General features: G+C 38.6%; 1 protein-coding gene across 3 annotated transcripts in view; it reads left to right on the top strand.

Moving 5' to 3' along the window:
- Positions 1-425: 425 nt before the first annotated feature.
- MOB1B (MOB kinase activator 1B) overlaps positions 426-21297 on the top strand; it is a 54851-nt gene continuing 33979 nt past the window's right edge. Inside the window, exon 1 of one of the 3 annotated variants that reach the window (XM_045473809.1) lies at positions 426-829. In XM_045473809.1, the coding sequence (XP_045329765.1) occupies positions 816-829 (14 nt within the window). In that variant the 5' untranslated portion in view covers positions 426-815. The remainder of the gene's footprint in view (positions 830-21297) is intronic. The other 2 variants (XM_045473807.1, XM_045473808.1) reach the window with 2 other exon arrangements.

Raw genomic sequence — 21297 nt, 5'->3', positions numbered from 1 at the left:
AAAACGACAGGGACCTTGAAAACCCATTTAGACCCTTTTCTCTCCTCTGGGGGAACCACACCCAACCCATTCCAAACACGTTAAACTTCCTCCTGTTTTTATATACTAGCAAAGAGACTCCATAACCTTTTACCATCCTGTGCCGAACACTTACAGAGGGCATAATTCTGGTGGCAATTCCATCCCTCACTGCAGAACCCTGACATCCTGCAGGTGAAGCCCACTTCCTTCCTGACTGCTGAAACCCAGCTAAGCAGTTCGGAGCACTTTGCCACGACCCGCAACTAGGTGGACAGTCCTTGACCAATCTGGTGGCCCCAGTGCACTCGCTGGGCGTGGTCCGGGGCTGCAAAGATGTCCAGAACTTGAGGGACCCGGGGCCACAGCGGGAGAGGGAGGGTCGGCGCCCGCCACTCTCGCGAGAGTTCGCGGGGTGAGGGCGGTGAGGGACTGGAGACGAGGAGTAGGGGGAGGAGGAAGAAGAGGAATCGGAGGAGGGGGAGGCGCGACAAGCAGCTCAGCAGTCACGGCGGCTGTTCTTCGGAGAGTAGGCGTGTGGCCCTTTCCCCGCCTTCTTTCCCTTCCCCTCCCAGTGAGTGATTCAAGACGTGCGCTTCCCACTTCCGCCCCCTCCGCCTGCCATTGGAACTAGCAAAGCCGAACAAGTTGGGGCCGTCGAACAGCTGGCGCTTCCCTTCCTCCTCCTCTCCTCTTCTTCTCTCCTTCCCTCTTCATCCCTGCCGCCGCCGCCGCCGCCGCCGCCGCCGCCCGGAGGCCTACAAACCGCAAAGCCCCCAGCCCACGCCGCGGCAGACATGAGCTTCTTGTTGTGAGTAGCCAGGCCCCGCGCGCGCCGGCTTTGTTCGGGCGACTAGGGCCGCGGGCCCCAGCTCGCCTTGCCCCGAGCTGCCCGGGCCGGGCGTTCCCACTGAGCAGGTCTCCGGTAGCCCTTCTGGTGCGCTGGCGCTGCCTGACGGCCGTCGCCTCCCCAACCCGCTTCAAGCTCGCTTGGAGTCCTCCAGCCCCCACAGAGGCTCTTTCTCCCCGGACCCCGAGTCCCGACACACCCCGGTGCCTGGGTCTGCATTCTCCATCTCCCCATCTTTCCCTTCGTTCCACTCTTGGGTTTGTTGGTTTGCACGCTCTGCATAGATACCTCCCACTCCTCAACATGACCTTTATGCGTCGCGTGCCAGGTGGTCTTTCTCCGTTTCGCTTGCCCATTGCTTTTTTCTGGATTCCAAGCACACAAGATCGGGCGTTGTGCTTTTCCCTGTCACCCCAGCACCCTTTTAACTTCCCTCTTAGGTTTTAGGAGTGGAAAGTTGGAGTAACAAGTCCTGTGGATGTAACACATCCTTAATGAGGCGGCTTTAGGGTCAGGATCCCCAGGTGACAGCCCAGGGTCTTGGAGTGTGGAGCAGCTACTTGGTTCACCGAGGTGCCCTTCCTCCCAGTATGCTCCCCAGGAAAGTACGGGCTTTATCTTTTTAGACAGCCACCAAGCAGTCTGGTAGTGTGCTCTGGGTTGATTAGGTCCGCTGGGGAGTTATTTTGCAGATCATTTGTAAATGCCAACTTAACGTCACATTTAGTGCTGGTCGCTATTTCATTTACCTTTATTGCAGACAAGTTTCGGGGGATGGACAGAAAGATGGGATGGCCAGATGGGGATATGGAGGCAGCAGACAGCCCCAGGTCGTCTGAACACCCTTGGAATTCCGCGTTTGAAGGCTTCATTGTGATTCACTTTTGTTTGATCTGTGGTTAGAAAGCTAATAAAAACTTGGAGGTTGAAACTAACATCATATACTCCTTTACTGTTGTGGACAGAATAGTATTTTTCTTCACAACAGTAGCAATAGCAGTTCTGTTCCCATTCTCTTCTTTCCCCACCTGTAATTTTTAGTCATCACATTGGCACCTGGATCCTGAGAATTTAATTAACCCTTATTTTCACAGGCCCCTATGTAGAATATTAATTCTTTTTCGAATGTTCAGGCAAAACTGAGTGACCATAGAAGGCTAACTGGCAGGCCATCTTGCTAACATTTCTCATGTGCACAGGAGGCCTGGCTTGTGTCATCCTGCCTAACACATGTGAGTTTGTGAAATGTCTTCCTTAGGCTCATCCTGGAAGTTGATTTTGAGTTTGTCATGTAGGTAGTGATAGGAGGATTGGGGGACTTATGAAAGTCCTTGTTTCTCATGTTAGCTTGAAACGAGATTTCCAGGTATCTCAGCTTGAAGCTTCTCATCTTGAGTGTATTTTTACACTGCTGATGTTTGTTTTCTTCAAGAATTAAAAGCTGTCTTCAAAATAGCAATGTAGATGATGTCTGTAACTGCTGCTAATGGACTTGTGTCTCTTGGAACTCCAAGCTAAATTGGTTGAGGCAGGGAAAAACCATATTTGGCTGAAACTAGGGATGGAGAAAGTTTTGGTGGTATTTTCTGAATACACATAGAATAGTATCCTATTTATACATGGCTCAGTATGTAATAGTTACAGAAATGAAGTGGATACGTTTATTTCTTCTGAAGCATATTACATAAGAAAAATCTTGCCATAACTGATGTATGTAAATATATGACACATTAGAGGGTTTGTACTATTTGGGGTACAATTTTTCAGTCAGGTCTCATGTAGCAGTTAATATATTCCCAACATTGGATTGTGTTTGACAATCCAAAAAAGTTAATCCAACGTTTTTGGTTTTGGTTTTTGTCCACTAGTAGTTCCAACGCTAAATTGAAGATCTCACAGATATAAATAATTATTCTCAGAAATGAAAGAACAAAGTTTTGGTTATTTCATCTATATGTTATTTGGTATAGCTTCCTGAATATTATTTCTCTACCAGGAGTTGATCAGAGAAATTAAGAGTTGCTGTTTAGGAGTTAAATATAAGTATTTTCTGGGCATCTGGGTGGCTTAGTTGGCTAAGCCTCTGACTCTTGATCTCAACTAAGGTCTTGATCTCAGGGTTGAGAGTTCAACCCCCACGTTGGGCTCCATGCTGGGCATGGAGCCTACTTAAAAAAAGTGTGTGTGTGTTTGTGTGTATACACACATTTTTCTCTAGTTCTTAGAAGCTTACTTGGAAGGCTACTGTAAATGGTTGTAGCTGAGGAAGTAAGGGCAATGTGAGATACGTTAGTTAATGAGGGTGCTGACTCATAATTCCCGAGGGCTTTAAGACAGAAGGAAAGAATTATTGTTTAAAAAAATAATTTATTGTGCCAGGCACTGATGTAGGCACTGGGTATCATTTATGAAGAAAACAGTAAGAGATTCCTGTGTTAGTTCAGTTTATGTTTTGGTAAGTGACCATAAACACTGAATATCAGTAAATTATACCACATGGTAGGAGGACGTAAGTGCCAGGAAACAAAGTAAAGCAGGGTAAAGAGGTTTTGGGATGGGGAGATGAGGTAGATTAGGTAATACCCAAAGGGTGTCCAGATAGTCAGCAGCAGTGATACCTTTTGTAGCTTTTGTGCAGATGCACAGAATAAATTTGTACAGCATGTGTAGATAAGATTGGGACAAAGCTTTGGGTGTGCTGCAGACTGGCCTTTGGGTATCTTTAATAAGCTAAATTCCCAACTGATACATAGAGAAACTTCACAGGAACCTAATTTAACTTAATAGACTCAAATCTTTAAACATTGTCAGCACCTGCTGTGTGCTAAGCATTGTGGACAATGTGGGACTCCAGAGTGATCGATCGTTTATAAATCGTCATCTGTAATAGATGCAGTACATGGGGGTCTAAAGAATATGAAGCAATTTGTCCGATTTGGGCTGGAAGAAAGCTTTGTGAAAGAAGTGATGGAATATATAACAAGGGTTTTCTGAAAGGGGAAGGGGAAGTAGAAGATTTCAGTCAGAGGAAACGTCATAGAGACATGAATTTGCTTGTGAATTGTCCATTTTCAGGTTTGTCTGAAAAGCTATAGAGTCTTGGAGCTAGATGAGATCTATAAGTAACATAGCTTACTCAACTTCTTTTTGGTAAAGTGGCAAAATCACCAACTTTAGGTTATTGGCCTGATTATTGGCATGGGTTAAATCAAAATACAGCCCTCTTAGGGTTTTTCCTCTCTTGGCATTTTATGCATATAAAATTCAGGGAAATTTAGGATCAGAGCTCTTAACGTTCACTCAAAGTGTGTTCACTGAAAATACTGAGTATTCTTTATATTTCTTGCATTTTGGAATTGCTAGTCTCTTCTGACCAGTGAAATTTTACAGAAATATTTAACTTGAAAAAGACTAAGGCCTTATTTCCTAATGTAGGGCTACTTGGTTGAAACAGTTGAAACAAACACTTGTAGTTAACTTTAAAATGGAAGTCTGTAGGAAAGGTGGTTTAGGGATGTGAATGAGTATAAACCAGATCTGTTTCTGTATAGGCAGAAACAGAGATAGATAGAGACAGGAAGGAAATTTTTATTAAGCATTATGTGAAGTAACTTCAATGTAAAGAATAGAAGTTTAGGAAAGGAGACCTAGGGTTATAGCTGTGTTTATGTGTCCATCTCTGTCTTCCTCTCCTACTTCTCTTTTTTCTCCCTGTCCCCTTCCCCAGATCCATCTTTGTTTTTTTGTTTTAAATTTTAAGCTTATGTATTTATTTTTGAGTCAGAAAGTGGGGGTCGGGGGAAAGAGAATCCCAAGCAGGCTCCGCACTGGTAGTGCAGAGCCTGACATGGGGCTCGATCTCATGAACCATGAGATCATGACCTGAGCCTAAATCAAGAATCATATTGTCTCAGTTTTGGCTAGTGGGAGTCCTATTCAGGCTGGCTTTTGTGTCCCTTTGACTTGTCTCTGTCTTTTTGTGAGCACTACCTAACTTTCTGGCACAACCAAATGTTCCAGGTTTATCCTACACTTTCTCTGCCCTGGCCCTGGAAATGGTTATTTTTCTAAAGGTGTAGGTTCTATTCATTGAAAAATAGTATTTAGAAAACAGAATGTAGGTGATAGGTATGCTTGTTGGTACAGATGCATTGCTGCTCCCAGACCTTCTCATTGGACTGTGCTAGAAAATAACATAACCACACACATTTACATGTGCATATATTTTTTTCTATCTGTGTATATTGAGTACATTAACTCTAATACCTGCAATGCTGAGCCAAGTAGCACAGGGTTCCTTCTAGCCTTCTCCCTTTACATATTTTTCACTTCCTTCTTTGTTAGTGAGAAACTAGGCTCCCATAATCCTCAACATACGTATTTGCTCAAACCGCTGTGTATAGCCATTCTCCTAACCCAACCCTTCCTGGCCACCCTTCTTGTGGCTTGGGCCTCCACATGTCATCTGAGCATGTGTGGGCCCCTGCTTCCACCATATCATGGTTGAAGGCAGTCTCAGACTCCACTGGGTATGGTGTGAGTGTGACAGTAATCTAATTTTTTCCCTATGAATCCTGTGTTTAGGATCAATACCTCAGACATGTTGGGAGGATTAGAGATACCGAATGGAAAAAGCCTAGCTTGATAAATTGTAGTTAAGTGCAGCAGTTCATTATCAATAACTCAGCAGTGTTATGACTGCTGGTAGCTGTTATTATTTTTTGTAAACATCTTCATCATTTCTGATTACTTAAATCCTAGCCAATTTCTGTAGGTTTCTAATCACATGTATCAGTACTACGATTTTCTGCAGTTAGAGCTTAAAAGCAGGGGTTTGATTGAAGGTAAGCAAATATTTGGGTAATAGTTTACCTTATAGCCAAGTAGCCTTATAATTACTATTTATAAAGGAAAGGTTGGATTTTCTTTTATTGCTACTATTTTATCTTTCAGCCTAAATCCTTTTGTTCTCAAATTGAAATTTGATGGGAATAGTTCAATAGTTGTAGTATTGGCTATTAGAGGAATATTTTTTGTGTATGTTTCTTTGTAGAAATAGGTGATGGTATAACTTAAATACTTTCTTAATATTCACTGTAAATATGGAATAGTTAAGTGGAAGCAATAGAAGTAAAAACCTTTTATGGCACATTTTCCAGTATCTTGGTGCCTAGATCATGTTTCAGGCAGATGAGCAGCAGCATGGCCTTTCTGCTCTGTAGAGAGTCTGTTTATTAATTAGTGCCCTGTAGCATTAGATTTAACTACTGAAATAGCTTTTTGTTTAAAAACTCCCTGTGGTTATAGTTTTTACTCACATATGCCTTGTTCCATTTTTCCTAACTCTTCCCCACATCCTGCCAAATATTTAGCTGGCCCTTTTGTTTTCAACTCTTAGAAATTTCACTTTTGAATCTATGAACAACAAACTGATTTGTCAAAACTGAGTTCTCTCAACTGGAACATAGCATTGTTTTGAGGACTGATGCTTATGTCTCTAGCCTGTGGTTAACTCCCAAAGGGGTCTTAATCAGTCAGCCTATTTAACTCTTTAATCGATCCTTCACTGACTTTGTCAGGTTTTTTTTTTTTATTTTTTCTTTTTTTTTAAGTAAACTCTACCCTCAACATGGGGCTGCAACTCCCAACCCTGAAATCAGGAGTTGCTTGCTGTACTGAGTGAGCCATCCAAGCGCCCCAACCTTCTCAGTTATTTTTTTTTAATTTTTTAAAACTTACATTCAAGTTAGTTACCATATAGTGCAATGATGATTTCAGAAGTAGAATCCAGTGATTCATCCCCTACATATAACACCCAGTGCTCATCTGAACAAATGTCCTCCTTGATGCCCCTTGCCCATTTAGCCCATCTCCCCACCCCAAACCCTTCCAGCAACCCTCAGTTTGTTCTCTGTATTTAAGTCTCTTATATTTTGTCCCCTCCCTGTTTTTATATTATTTTTGCTTCCCTTCCCTTATGTTTGTCTGTTTTGTATCTTAAATTCCACATATGAGTAAAGTCATATATTTGTCTTTTTCTGACTTATTTCGCTTAGCGTAATACACTCCAGTTCCATCCATATTGTTGCCAATGGCAAGTTTCATTCTTTTTGATTGCTGACTAATATTCCATTGCATATGTATATATACCATATCTTCTTTATCGATTCATCAGTTGATGGACATTTGGGCTCTTTCCATACTTTGGATATTGTCAATAGTGCTGCTATAAACATTGGGGTGCATATGCCCCTTTGAAACAGCATATTTGCATCCTCTGGATAAATACCTAGTAGTGCAATTGCTGGAGGGTTTTTTTTTTTTTTATTTGTTTTTTAAGTTTATTTATTTATTTTGAGAGAGAAAGAGACAGCATGAGGAGGAGAGGGGCAGAGAGAGAGGGAGAGGGAGAGAATCCTTAGCAGGCTCCATGCTGCCAGTGCAGAGCCAGATGTGGGGCTCGAACTCATGAAACTGAGATCATGACCTGAGCTGAAACCAAGAGTCAGACATTTAACTGACTGAGCCACCCAGGTGCTCCCCAACCTTGTCAGTTTATAATTTGGGAAATGACAAACATCAAGAACCAAAATGAAAGTTTTCTTTCTTTCTTTCTTTCTTTCTTTCTTTCTTTCTTTCTTTCTTTCTTTCTTTCTTTCTTTCTTTCTTTCTTTTTTTTTTTTTTTTTTAACTACAGTTACAGCCAACTATCCAAAAAGTACAGTTACAAGTTGCTAAACCTTTGGGAACCAAAATGTACCTCAATTGAGAGGTACTGATTTTAGCTTTTGCTTAAGTGGGAACATAGTTTGGGTGTTGGGACTACATTGTTTACTGGTAACTGTAGGTTCTAGAGATACCTTTACCTTTTTTTTTAATTTTTTTTTAAATCTTTTATTTTATTTTTGATAGAGAGACAGTGTGAGCAGGGGAGGAGCAGAGAGAGAGAGACACACAGAATCCAAAGCAGGCTCTAGGCCCTGAGCTGTCAGCACAGAGCCTGACGTGGGGCTCAAACCCACAAGCCGTGGATCATGACCTGAGCCGAAGTCAGATGCTCAACTGACTGAGCCACCCAGGTGCCCATACCTTTTTTTTTTAATGCCATTCAATATTTAGAAAAAAAGTACCACTATCATTTTGTATTACCATTGGGAAGAAAGGCTGCTGTTGGCTCTTTGGTGACAGAAGACACCCCCCCCCCCCCCCCCAGGACTGAGGAGATCCAAATCTCTATATAATTATAATTCTTGATAAGTCTGCTTTGTACCCTTAAAGTGTGGAGCTTTGGCATCACCTAGGAGCATGTTAGAAATGCAAGATTTCAGGCCCGAAGCCTTGAATTAGAATGCATTTTAAGATTCCCTAGGTGAAAAGCACATTCAAGTTTGAGAAGCTTTGGATAATAATAGTAAGTGGATAATGCCTGTATATTGAGTTAAATGATTCAAAATAAGGTAAAGAAGAAAAATCCTTCGGATTCACTATAATACTACCTCTGTTCTTGAGAGAATCTGTGAGGCCCTGACAGTTTCTATTTTTGACCAAACTTAGGCTCTTGAACCTTCTCCTAGGCTCATCTGTGCACTTCCTTAAAGTCTAGTTTTAGCAAGAACCTTGCTTGGTCAGTTTAACAAGACCCCCCCTTCCTGCAGCCTCAATATCTGATTTAGCTTCCTTATCCTCCACTGTCCCTCAGGTGATGTTTGATCATCCTGGCCTGTCTTCAGCAAGAATCCCCTTAGGTCGGTTTAGCCAGAACCCTCCTAACCCTGATATTTCCTCCTAGTAATTTTCTGTCCCATTCATCCCCATACCCTGCTTCTTGGCTATAATTCCTACTTGCACATTAGACACCCCCCTCCCCCCAGTAAAATCCCATCCCATTGCAGTGGTTCCTATATTTATCTCATTGTACTCTCAAGGAGGTTAGGTCCCTTGGTTGTCTTTGCATACTTGTGATTATTTAAATTATTAGTTAAAGTCCCCTTCCCCCCTTCTGGACTGTAAGTTTCATAGTGTTTGTTCACTGTTTTATTTCTCAGAATGTTAGTATATTGCTTGGCAAGTATGTCGTGTGTGTGTGTGTGTGTGTGTGTGTGTGTGTGTGTGTGTGTGTGTATACAATTTTTTTTATTGACTAAAGGTTGTCATGGAAACAGTAGTAGTTAATGAGTGAGGAGACCTGAGTTTCAGAGTCTTTCTTCTGTCACCAGCCATGTGACCTTGGGCACATCACTTAATTTCTTAGCTTCTGTTTCCTCTGTATACTGGGTGGAAAGGAATGCCTAGTCTATTGGGTAAATTTGAGAATTGAAAGAGAGAATGTATATGTAAGTTTTCATAAACTAGAGAGTCCTGTACAAACACTGTTATTATCCTTGCTTATGAAGTTCCCAAACCCAGTATATAAACGCTTTCTGCATTCCAAATTTTATTTAGCTATGTTACAAATGAATGGTATTATTGCATAATACAATAAATATTTACTGGACGCCTTCTGTGTCTAAAGCAAAGTGTTTGCTGGTGGTGGAAGGAGAAAGGTAGGGGGTCAGAAATAAATAAGATGTGGTCTCTGGCCTCAAGTATCTTTGAAGACCAGTATGTCATGTGGATATACTCCTCAAGAGTTGTTTTTAACTCATTTTAAGTCCACTGGCTAACGAAGGTTAAAGATTATTGATGTTGCATTGACTATACAACTCTTTTGGATATAGGAATGAAATAGTTGCATTCCGTGTTTATAAAAGTCACAGGATGTATCCATTGTGTTCATACATACGGAACAGCAGGAATTGTGTAGATGTGTGCTTCTGTATTTTTAGGTAGAGGCTGTTTCTAGTGGATGGATGGATGTGGGTTCCTTCCCTACTTGATTTTGCCACTGCTGCCGTAATTACTCTGCTGTAGCACTGCAGTTTTTAATAGGGAAAGGGAGTGGCTGGAATTCTTTGGACCACTTTTTTCTTGCAGTTCACTTGGACTTTTCAGGTAGAGATTGGAGTGTGCTGGCAGTGGTTGGCAAAATCCCAAGGCATAGAGAGCCTCTGTGATGTGGTGTTTGCTTACCACTCCAGCCTCATTTGTGCCTTCCTGCCATGCTCTCCCCCATGGAGCCCAGCCATTTTATTTGCATTTCTTTCAACATACATTCCTCCCTTGTCTGCCTGCCTTTGTAAGTGCTATTCCTGTTCTTCTGGCTGGACTGCCCTTCTTCACACCCTTATTTCTTCAGTTCAAGAGCCAACTCTTTTCCCCTGACTTGTGACCCCTTTACAATTTATTGGATAACATTTCAGATTCCATATTATAGCCCTTATCAAAAACAACTGTACTTATCAGTTTTCTGGCGTTTCTTCTTCATCAGAATGCGTGACCTCCTTAAAGGTAACAGCGATTTCAAAAGCTGTATTTAAATCTCTACCACCTAGTATACTGCCTCGTATGTATTACAGACTCAGTAACAAATTTGTTTTAAAAAATCAAGGACATTTTCAAGTATTTTCATGGTGGTAGGTGGAGGTCTTAGTGATTCCTTTTACTCTGCTCTAATTTTGACCTTTAAGAGACTTCTTGGGAAATATAAATAGGTGCACAGAAAGGTTTGGAACACCTATTTGTTGGACGTTTATCTCACAATTTTGTAGAGACCTTGTTGTCTTACCCCTTTTTCAAGATTGGTATATGCCAGGCACATGTTTCCTACCTGCCACTGTGAATTGTGTTCCAGTAGCAGTGAGTGAGAGTGCCCCTTTCCCTGTATCCCACCACCATTGCACCACTGAGAGTAATGTCAAGAAAACTTCTTGGCTTCTTGGGCTTTTCATATTAATATCAAGTAAACAAGTTAATGGTAAAGATTCTGCCAAAGAATCTGTCTTCTTTATTTCTAATGATATAGTTAGGGTGCTTGCTTCCATTGCCATCAATCTTTCTCCTCTAATTTTAAAAGGGAAAAGTAATATGTTAAACACATTGATCAACAAAGTCACAAAATTAAGTTTTAAAATATTAATGACTTCTTAGGAAAATATTAATTTTCTCCAAGATCTGTATGGATTATAGTCCCTAAAGGGAGATTTTACAAAATGAAATATTTAATTGGATTTCTTATTTCTTAGTTATCTTTCTGATATTTTAATGTAGATAGCAAATAATGAACATGTTTGGGAGGCAGATGGCATACTTGGAGCTGTAAAAATGATGTACAGATTCTGGAGATGGATTTAAAGCTGCTTTTCACCAATTCCTTTTAACTTATTTGTTGCTTTTCTTACGGAGTCTGATAGAGATCTCTGCCAGGGTTTTCCTCTCTGGATTATTTCAAGGTAGAGAGTTTTTTTTCCAAAATATAAGTAAATAGTAGCGTCCAATTGCTGTTGAATCTGATGAAATGTTTATAGTTTTGAGCATTTACAGGTCAACTGTTACAAGCATGAGTAAGTTATATGATATGACAACTCAGAACACTTTATCATTTTATCAGTAAATACTTTGCGTATTTGTATATATGAGAAACACTTCTAACCTTAATGAATTTGTTCCTTTTTCTTATGGTAGTTCTGATACTTACATTTCACTTAGTTCAAAAAGAAATGGGACAACAAGGGAGGATTTTTGCAATTTTATACATTTTTTTCTTTTCCTCCTCTTTGATGGTTTTCACTTGTTTGTGTTATCCTTTCTTAGTTTTCAGTGGCTATGGCTATAGTTAAAGCCTGCTGCAGGTACTGGGGAGCATTGCTGAATTCCAGATAGTGCAAAATGTCATTTTTGCAGTATTAGGATTAAAGGGACTTTTTTTTTTTTTTTTTTTTTTTTTTTTTTTTTTATTGTACCATTCCTGGAGTTTTATATAGCCCTTTCTCTGCCTTGTATTCCCAGGTTTGACTGCATCTGTATTATTTTCATAGGGGCTTTCCTGACATCACCCTGGTAATGATAGTTGTTCTTGTTAGCTTTCATTTAGAGGATTGATTATGCTGTGCTTGGGTGCCATAAGTTCATGCTTAAACCATTGGTGATCTGAAAAATGGAAACCCTTGCTTTTCAACAGAAAGGGAGAATGAAACAATCTTGAAGAAAAGAAATATTTTATCTGCATTCGTCTGTAGAAGAATTCAGTTATTCTTGGGACACCTGGATGGCTCATTTGTTTAAGCTTCCAATTTTCGCTCAGGTCATGATCTCGTGGTTTGTGAGTTTGAGCCCTGCATCGGGCTCTCTGCTGTCAGCGTGGAGCCCGCTTGGGATCATCTGTTCCCTTTTCTCTCTGTCCCTCTCCTGTTTGTGCTCTCTCTCTCAAAAATAAATGTTTTAAAAAATATTTAAAAAAAGAAGAAGAATTCAGTTGTTCTTGTGATCTATAGATGTACTCTAAAACAATATGTCTAGAGCCTGTATAGGCCCCTGTATGTCAGGCTCTGAGAGGCAGGACTTAGAAATTAGGTGGTGGCAGTACAGAATTTAAGTTGGGCAAAGTCATTGTACTTTTGTGCCTTTTTTTCTTATTTATAAAAAGAACAGTTTTATGTTTAACAATATGCAGTCTTCATGGTGTCTGAGATTTCTGGTGAGTTGTGGAATTGGTGAGAATGAGATCAAATCTCTGGGTAAATAATTTACAGTTTTAGGGTTGGAAAAGATTCCAGTTCACCCTCTTATTTTTAGACAAACCAGTTGAGACTCTGGGATCTTGTGATTTTCTAACGCCACTCTTTGTTATTTGTGTAAACAAATCCTAATGAGATTTGATTACACCAAGAATTCCAAGTCTCTTGTTATTTTAGTTGTATTTTTTGACATTACATGATTATTTACTCTTTTTACAATTGCTTATTTAAAATGTACAATATGTAGATGTAACTTAAGCTTATGTCTGTGGAAGGGCCTTTGCTATAAGGGATAAAGAGATAGTATGGCTATATTTAACTGGTGTCAGTTATGGAGAGCTGACTATGCACCAGTGGTTCTTTACATTTCTATACATATCATTTAGTTTTCAGAACCATCTTACATGGTAGGTGATACAATTTCTCTCTCTTTTTAAAACTTTTTTAATGTTCATTTATTTTTGAGAGAGAGAGGAGGAGACACAGAATCTGAAGCAGGCTCCAGGCTCCAAGCTATCAGCACAGAGTCAGATGTGGGGCTCAACGTGTGGCTCGAACTTAAGAACTAACCACAAGATCATGACCTGAGCCGAAGTCGATTCTTTACCGACTGAGCCACCCAGGCGCCCCGTGATTTCTCTTTTTTGTAATCATAATGATTAAGTAGCTTACCTAAAGTCACATAACTAGTACAAGCCAATACAGGATTCCAGGATACCCAACTGCAAAAATCAAGGTTTCCACTATTCCATGTGAAATAGATAATGCCCCGAGTTAAACAGTAATGGTAGATGGCTTTTGTTGATCTTTGTGTCCAGTATTGCATTAGTGTTTTTTATTCTCTGGTTTCTAATTCTTGAAACGACTGCAGCATAATGCTGTCTCCATTTTGTAGATGAGGCAAATAAGGCTCCAGAGAGGTTAAGTGACTAAGTCTACGTGTCTCACTAAGTAGTGGAGGCACAGTGTTACTCCAGGGCTGTAGGACTGTAGTTGGCAGCCAGCGTCCTCCCGCTACTCTGCGCTGCATGCTGCTTTAACAGATCTCAACTCTGTATGTATTTCATTCATGGCTTTTGGCTTTCTCAGGGACCATTGGTATATCAAATTGATTGAATCTGGCAGTTTCTAAGGTGAATGAATGTTTTTGAAACAATTTGATAATAGCTAAGCAGCCACCAGCTAATGAACCATTAGGATGAGAAGTCTCCACATATATAGGTGATTTTGGCTTACTGATTTGTGGTGTACTGGAAATATTATGAGTCATAGATATATTACACAGTACGCTTTTATTTTATTTTATTTTATTTTATTTTTTAAAGTTTATTTTTGACAGAGAGAGTGAGCGTGAGCTAGGGAGGGGCAGAGAGAGAGGGAGACACAGAATCTGAAGCAGGCTCCAGGCTCTGAGCTGGCAGCACAGAGCCTGACGTAGGGCTTGAACTCACAAACTGTGAGCTTATGACCTTGGCTGAAGTCGGACGCTTAACCGACTGAGCCACCCGGGCGCCCCTGCTTTGATTTTAAAGATAGAACAGTTTATTGACATTTCTGTAAATAGTCTATTTTATTGCCAAATTTTAATAAACATTCACACTGTTTTTTAATTAAGCTTTTATACTTTTAAAAATTTATTTTTGTTGGTATTCTAAATATACATGATTTAGAGTTAAATAGTTCTGTAAGGCTTGTTATAAAAACAACCTCTTTTTTCCTGCTTCAGGATACAGCCATTTGAACTCTTTTACCTGATTGTTTTAATTTCTTATCTCTAATTTATAGTGTTACTTAACTTTTTATTTCTAGGCATTAATTTTGAATTATTTTTCTTTTTTTATTGAAGTGTAATTGACATATAGTATTACATTAGTTTCAGGTGTGTAGCAGAATGATTCAATATTTGTGTACATTGCAAAATGATCACCACTGTGAGTCTAGTGTCATCAAAGTATGATACGGTATTATTGACTCTATTTCTTATGCTGTATATTATGTCCCTGTGACTTACTTATTTTATAAGTGGAATGAACTTTGTATTTTTTGATCCCCTTCACCCATTTTGGACTTCCCCCAAGCTCCCTCCCCTTGGCAACCACCAATCTGTTCACTGTATCTATGTGTTTGGATTTTGTTGTGTTTTGGTTTTTAGATTCCACAGGTAAATGAAATTATGCAGTATTTGCCTTTCTCTGACTTATTTCACTTAGCGTAATACCCTATAGGTCCATCCATGTTGTGGCAAATGGTAAGATTTTATTCTTTTTTTATGGCTGAGTAGTATTCGTGTGAGTTTGTATTACATATTAAAAAATTTTTATTTTTATTTTAAAGAGAGACCACATAAGCTGGGGAGAGGGGCAGAGGGAAAGAGAGAATCTTAAGCAGGCTGTGTGCTCAGTGCAAAGCAGGGTGCAGAATTTGATCCCACGACCCTGGAATCCTGACCTGAACCTAAATCAAGAGTCGGATGCTCAACCAACTGAGCCACCCAGGTGCCCCTGCCAATGTTCTTTATCCATTTTCCCTTTGAACAACACTTAGGTTGTTTCCGTATCTTGGATATGCTAAATAATGCTTTAGGAAACATAAGGGTGCATATATCTTGTTGGTTTCATGTGTTCCCCCTTGGGTGAATACTTAGTAAGTAGTGGAATTGCTGGCTCATATGGTAGTTCTATTTTTTTTTTTTTAAGTTTATTTATTTATTTTGAGAAAGAGGGAGAGCACAGGCAGGGAAGTGGCAGAGAGAAAGGGAGAGAGAGAGAATCCCAGGCAGGTTCCGCACTGTGAGTATGGAGCCTGATGCGAGACTTGAACTCACAAACCGTGAGATCATGACCTGAGCAGACACCAAGAGTCAGACGCTTAACTGGCTGAGCCATGCAGGCGCCCCTATTGTTAATTTTTTGAGGAACTTTCATACTGTTTTCCATAGTGGCTGTAGCAGTTTACATTCTACTAACAGTGAGCACGCGTTCTCTTTTCTCCACATCCTCACCAATACTTGTTATTTCTTGTCTTTTTGATAATAGCCATTCAGACAGATATCAGATGATATCTCACTATGGTTTTGATTTGCATTTCCCTGATGATTAGTGACCTTGAGCACCTTTTCATGTGCTTGTTGGCCATCTGTCTTTTGTGAGCCACCCAGGGACCCTAGTTTCTCTTTTTTATATAGTATCCTGTTCTTATTTCATGAAGCAATATTTTTTTTCCTATCAGTATTATATAGTTCTTTTTGGAATGGGGTCATTTTTATTCTTCTGCATCTTTTATTCTCCAGGTTGCTTTTTTCTATTTTAGTGTCTTCTTTCATGTTAGAGGCTCCCTGCAAATGCCTGGTAACTCCCTTGCTTTCTGCTTTTATTTACATGTAGGACAATTGAAAATCTAATTGGAATCTGTGTGCTTGTGTGTGAAGGGCATGTTAACTGTGGTCTTTGCTGAAAGGTGATATGGCTAGGCTGTTTCTTTGAAGAACTCCTGGTATGAATCTTTTTAGGCCTTTTTACATGGTGTGGTCAGATTTGCCAGCAAGAGCTCTTCTGGTGTTTGCTTTTTTTTTTCTTTTTCAAATTTTTATTTAAATTCTAGTTAGCATATATGGTAAACGGTTTCAGGTGTAGAATTTAGTGATCCATCACTTACATTGCTTGGAGATTATTATCCTGGCTGCAAGGTTTTTGGTATCCTGAAGGAGCTGGAGGTTGGGGGCTATAGAGGTCTCAATGTTGATTTTTCACACTCATCTAATCTCTCAATGTTAGCTATGGTACATTTGCCTCCAAGTGTGCCTTATCTCCCAAGCTAGACACCGTCTCTGTTTTGCCCTTTTGTAGGTAACCCTAATCTTTTCTTAGGAGGGGGGTAGTACAGATGCCCACTGTGTAGATTGCAGAGGGAAGCTGGGTGTGTAATTTCTTAGACTGTGAAAGTCTTGCTGTATCTTCACTCCCACTTCCAGAGTATCCTACTTATTTAATTCCTGAACCTTTTGTGGGATCTATGGTATAAATTGGGTAGCTTCTAAGTTTAGGGTTAGGTTTCCTTAGGTATGTCAATTCAGTTATTTCTTCATCTACTTTATAATCTTAAAATTTTTATTGTTGTCTTCTCTTTCATTCTGTTTGTCCTTACAGGATTATAATTATAATTTTTTTTTAAATTCACTTTATTATCATTTTGAGTAGGGAGTGGAAGCTAATGTGTATTTGTAGCCTACCATCTTCAACAATTCACTCTTCAAAATAGTCTTCTTATAAGTTCTAATTCATTTTATTGCCACATTCTGTTAAGTGTTGACAGTTGTGTGGTGTCTGTAACTGAAAGGAAATTATGTCACTGTGTTAAACTACTTTGTGCTTTTTGAGTTGCTTTTGTTTCAGTGATGTCTTAGTGGGTAAGGAGTCTAAAAGTCCTTTTTCCAACTAACAGTTCAGTAACTCATTTTTACAAGAAAACAGATTAATACAAATTTGAGCTGTATGTAAGGAACTGTCTTTTATGTATTATCTATTATCAGTCTTCACTGATAATCCATATTATTCAGGTTATGCTTCTGAAGTTATGTTTTAGCAAATCTCATTTAAATCTTTAATGTCTTTGACTTCAATTACTCATTGGTTAAAATTTATCTCCAAATCAGGAATGATCTCTGTTTATGTAAAAACAAACAAAAACCAGTCAATTGCATTTGAAATTATAGGAGGAAACGATTTATAAGTTTCGTATTCATGTTCCTGATATCTTTCTCCAGCTCCAAGAAATAAAAGAAATAAAATTTTCCCATTTTCCTGGACCCTATCTGTATTTATAGGCGTCACCATGAACTTCCTTATTTTCTTAAGACTATTAATTTAATGCACTGAATTTCTTATAAGTGCTGTCATTTTGAACTTTAAAGTATGATACAAATATGATCAAAGCTTTCTTTAGAGTCACTGTTTAATAAAGAATAAACCATAGGATATAAACTATAGATTATTTTTCATTGAGTAAAAAGGGTCTGTACTTATTCATCCTGAATGTCTGTGTTTTATCCAAAAGAATACTTCTCTAGGATTAAAAAATAAATGTGGAGCTCATGGAAAATTTCACAAGAACATGAATGTTCTTGTGATAGCCTGAGAAAAAGGAGACAGATTAGGACAGGAGTTCTTTATCTGGGTTTTTGGACATGTTTTAGCACCTCCCTGAATTCCTATGTGCAAAATATTTTGTCTCTTATGTCTCTAGGGAGAAAGTTCTTAAACGTCTTTCAGATTATCAGAGGCTCAAAACACTTGAACTAGAGGCAAAAAAGTCAGTAAAGAAAAAAAATAATTGTTTATATGTTTAAGAACATCATGGGAGGTATATTTCCATATTATGTAGCTCAGAGATATGTCTTAGGCTCACGTTCACCACTTTAGGTTTATCTTTATTTTTGTTTTATTGAAGTATGATTTACAAACAGTGAAATGCTCAGATCTGAGGTATATAGTTTGATAGGTTTAGACAAGTGTGTATAAACTCTGTGTAACCCATACCCTTTTCTTTTTTTTCTTTTTTTTCTTTTTTTTTTAACCCATGCTGTTTTCAAGACCCAGAACATTTTCATCACCCCAGAAGTTACCTTAACTTTTTAAAGTAAAAGCAAAGGCCATTCTTTGTAGCTCTTTGATTTAAGGACAGACTTCTTTACATAGTCCTGGAGAATCTATTAGCTAAATTAGTTGCTCAGGTTTTTTTTTTGTTTGTTTTTTGTTTTTTAAGGTAAGTTCAGTGCCCAATGTGGGGCTTGTACTCACAACCCTAAGTTGTGACTGACTGAGCCAGCCAGGCCTCCCATAAATTTTAGTTTATTTATTTTGTTATTTATTATTTTTTTAAGTAGGCTCTATGCTCAGTGTGAGGCTCGAACTCAGGACCCTGAGATCAAGAATCACATGCTCTACCAGCTGAGCCAGTTGGATATCCTGTGAGTTGCTCAGCTTTTATGGGGGATCTACTGTTTATACTTGCTGCTCCTTTTTCTCCACTGGACAACGTAGCTTTTTAAATTATGATGATCTTTTAGGTGAGCAAAGCACTGAGATGATAATTAACTACTTCACCTCCTAGGATCCTAAAGAAATTAGCTCATGTGAATTCTTATAGTTAATCCTGTTCCTCACTTCCACAATGGTTAATCAGTCGACATCTGATACAACTAACATAGTGACTGAAAGAGCTTTAATAAACTTTCCTAAAGATAGTAGTAGTTCAAGGGGTAGCAACTCTTAGAAAGATTAACAATTATCGATCATTTATTGCATTAAAAGTAGCTTCTGAAAAAATACCCACACGAATAAGAAGTGTAGGACCTGCTCTTAAGCACATAGCAAAAAGGAAGACAGACTAGTTAACATAATTTTCAGTTGGGTAAATACAGTAACAGAATACTGTACAGAGTACAGTCGTGCCTGAAAGAAGACATGCTAATTCTTTAGGGGATGGCCAAGGGCAGTTTCTTTGAGAAGGTACCTAAGTAGGTTTATGTGTGGATAATTGAGAGAATTGGTTATATCAGCCAACTTCTAATTTTCCATCTGTCAGTACCTTTAGTGAGCCTTAAAATGGGTAGAGATTAGAGATTTTGTAGAGATTTGGGAGCCCTTCTGGAGAAAATGAATAAAAAATTAATGAATACAAAATTAGGTAGCAAAGTAAATATTTAGAGTAAGAAAAAATCATAATAAATTACATATTTAATAAAGCCAAGTCAATGAATATCACAAAATATAGAAAAATAACATTTTTATTAATTAATTGCCCGATATACCTTAATATATTTTTGTATATATTTTTGACTGCATACTTTTTGACTTCTTATGTCAACAATTTGTAAAATAGGATTACTGTTTTCTGTAGAGAGAGTAGATTATTCTATAAAGAGAATAGATTATTTCCTTCTAGCATTACTGATCAAAATGTGTTTATTATTATTGATAACTTTCAAGAGTTTCAGATCTATAACTCATTGGTAATGTCATGTACTATTTTAAGATTATGGTCAAATTTCAGTGTATCTCGACTAAGTTTTTTCCTTAGCTGATGTGTAGTACAGTATTCTTATGTCTCTGCCAATACCCTATGGAGCTCATGTCTGGATGACTGTGGTCCTGCACATTAATGTGTAATGACACCAAATGAGGCAGTGCTTGGGTGTAAGAATATTCTTGGAAGTCATTCCTGTACCTAGACTAGCAGTAATTTAATTATGCATGGAAATGATTGAGAACTAGACATATCCTGTGAAACCTACATACTTCTCCACCTCAACCTCCCTTTAGCAAAATGCCCAGAATACTGCATTAGCCAAGGCGGAAGTGTGATGGAGCAGGAGTTAGAGAAAGCAGTCTTAACCAGTTGCAATTAGCATTCCTTTGCAAGTTTTGTGAAAACATACGACCATGGGAACACATTGTTAGGACTGCTTCCAGTACCTTGGAAGGGACCATCCCATTGAGGATCCCTGAAATTTAAACTGACAGTGTCAGAGTAAATTCAGTCCTACAGTCTTAAGCTGTAATTTTGTGCTTGCGTTTGTTAACTGACTACCAGAAAGATGTTTTAAAACATAATATGTATACCACTATACATATGTAGTAATGTAGTATGTACTATGCTGCTTATGTCCGTTATGATTGAACCTATTTTTGTAAGCCCAGGATATGAGTTCAGCAGATTATGCCAAAATACTTGCTTTACTTTACCATTTTTGATCTGGAATCTTTTATCAGTTTAGCTCAACAAAACGTTTATTAAAGATCTGTTACAACCTATGCCTTCTGCTAGATTCTGGAGATGCAGTGCTGACTTAGAAATAGTTCATACCTTTGAGAAACTCATGGTACATTGTAAAATAGAGACACGTGATAGTGTCCTATGTGAACACAGAGAAGGCTTCCTTAACACAGTCTAGGTTATCAGAGAAACCTCCTGAGGAAGATGATACCTGGATTAATTCTTTAAGGATGACTAGACATCGGTGAAAAAAGAAAGTTCAGTTAAAAGTATATGAGATAAGGAGGAGTAGGCTGTATCTGATTTAATTTCATATTTTTTTTTCCTAGTCAAGTTGGCTTTGTCATAAGAATTTAATTTCCCAGCATTTAGACCACAAAACGATGTCATTGATTACATTGTATACCTCTTGCTTTACTGCTCTGTATTTGTAGGCAAATGATAGACTATAGGAATAGTAGGTGAATCTTTGCCCTATTGTTACCTTGAGATCTGTATCTGATACAAAGACTGTTCCAAGGGGCACCTGGGTGACTCAGTCGGTAGAGCAGGTGACTCTTGACCTCAGGGTTGTGTGTTTGAGCCCCATGTTGGGCGTGGAGCCTACTTAAAAAAAAAAAAAAAAATTGTTCCATTGGTGCCAAGACTGCAGACTTTATTCTTTATTGAATCCTTTATAGTGGGTTGCTATTTTGGATTAAGTCCCAGAGTAATTCTGCTGTTTTGCTTTGGAAAAAAAGAAAAAGTAATCCTATTACCACAAGTAAATGCATATGAGCTTTTATTTATTTATTATTTATTTATTTATTTTGCATTTTAGCTTTTAAAGTACGATTAAATTAGTTTAAGCAATGGGAGGATATGGAAACTTACTTAGTTATTAAATATATATAAAATAAGTTCCAGAGATGAAAAGTACACCATAGAAAATATAGTCAATAATTTTGTAATGTATGGTGACTACTCCTTTTGTGGTGAACATTGAGTAACATATAGAATTGTTGAATCAATATGTTCTACACCTGAACCTAACATAACATTGTA

This window comes from Leopardus geoffroyi, chromosome B1 (genome assembly GCF_018350155.1).
Source record: "Leopardus geoffroyi isolate Oge1 chromosome B1, O.geoffroyi_Oge1_pat1.0, whole genome shotgun sequence".
Lineage (NCBI taxonomy): Eukaryota > Metazoa > Chordata > Mammalia > Carnivora > Felidae > Leopardus > Leopardus geoffroyi.
Note: the sequence above shows the minus strand (reverse complement) of the source record. Positions and strands in the feature narration are given on the sequence as shown.